We start from the raw sequence: 643 nt of genomic DNA, 5'->3' as shown, positions 1-643 counted from the left end.
GGGGCTGGGGGCTGGACCCCCGGGTCTGAGGGAGGAGGGGCTGGGGGCTAGGACTCCTGGGTCCTGGGTCTGGGAGGCGCCCCTGGTCCTGATCATCCTTCCCCTTTCTTCGGCCCATGTGCAGGGTTCCTTATCTGACTCTGAGGTGGGCATGGTCCTGGGAGGTTTAGTGGAGACCCCTGCACGCTGTGTCTCAGAGGGCAGCCGTGAGCCTTCCTTGCTGGGCTCCTACGATCGCTTGGACACATACCTGTGGCGGCAGAACATTGAAGGCCTGATGGACCCTGATTCCAGCACCTTGTCCTCCTCCTCCTTCTGCCCAGCGCCCGGCCCTCCAGCCTTCAATCTCCGTGCTATGTTCTCCTTCCATAAGCACCAAGGAAAGGCTGGGCAGAGGCAGCGGCCGCCATACTCCCAGAAGACGCCATCTACCCATGCTGCCTCTTCGAAGGTTCCATTCATCCTCGACCAGTCCAAGAAGGTCTCAGCAGTGCCTGCTCCATCCCAGAAGACCTCGACTGCCCCTGGCCCATCCCGGAAGGCCCCACCTGCTTCAGCTACTTTCCCGAAGGCCCCAGTACCACGTGGCCCATCCTGGAAGGCCCCACCTGCTTCGGCTACTTTCCCGAAGGCCCCAGTAGCA

General features: G+C 62.2%; 1 protein-coding gene across 1 annotated transcript in view; it reads left to right on the top strand.

Annotated features, from left to right (window-relative positions):
• Window positions 1-643, top strand: part of FAM71E2 (family with sequence similarity 71 member E2) — a 4,869-nt gene that overhangs the window by 2,766 nt on the left and 1,460 nt on the right. Inside the window, exon 9 of the mRNA XM_034986523.1 lies at window positions 125-584. Within this exon, the coding sequence (XP_034842414.1) occupies window positions 125-584 (460 nt within the window). The remainder of the gene's footprint in view (window positions 1-124; window positions 585-643) is intronic.

This window comes from Mirounga leonina, unplaced genomic scaffold, assembly GCF_011800145.1.
Source record: "Mirounga leonina isolate KUSES-001 unplaced genomic scaffold, KU_Mleo_1.0 Mir_376, whole genome shotgun sequence".
In the NCBI taxonomy this organism is placed as follows: domain Eukaryota; kingdom Metazoa; phylum Chordata; class Mammalia; order Carnivora; family Phocidae; genus Mirounga; species Mirounga leonina.
The sequence above is the reverse complement of the archived record's forward strand: the minus strand, read 5'-3'. Positions and strand labels throughout refer to the sequence as shown.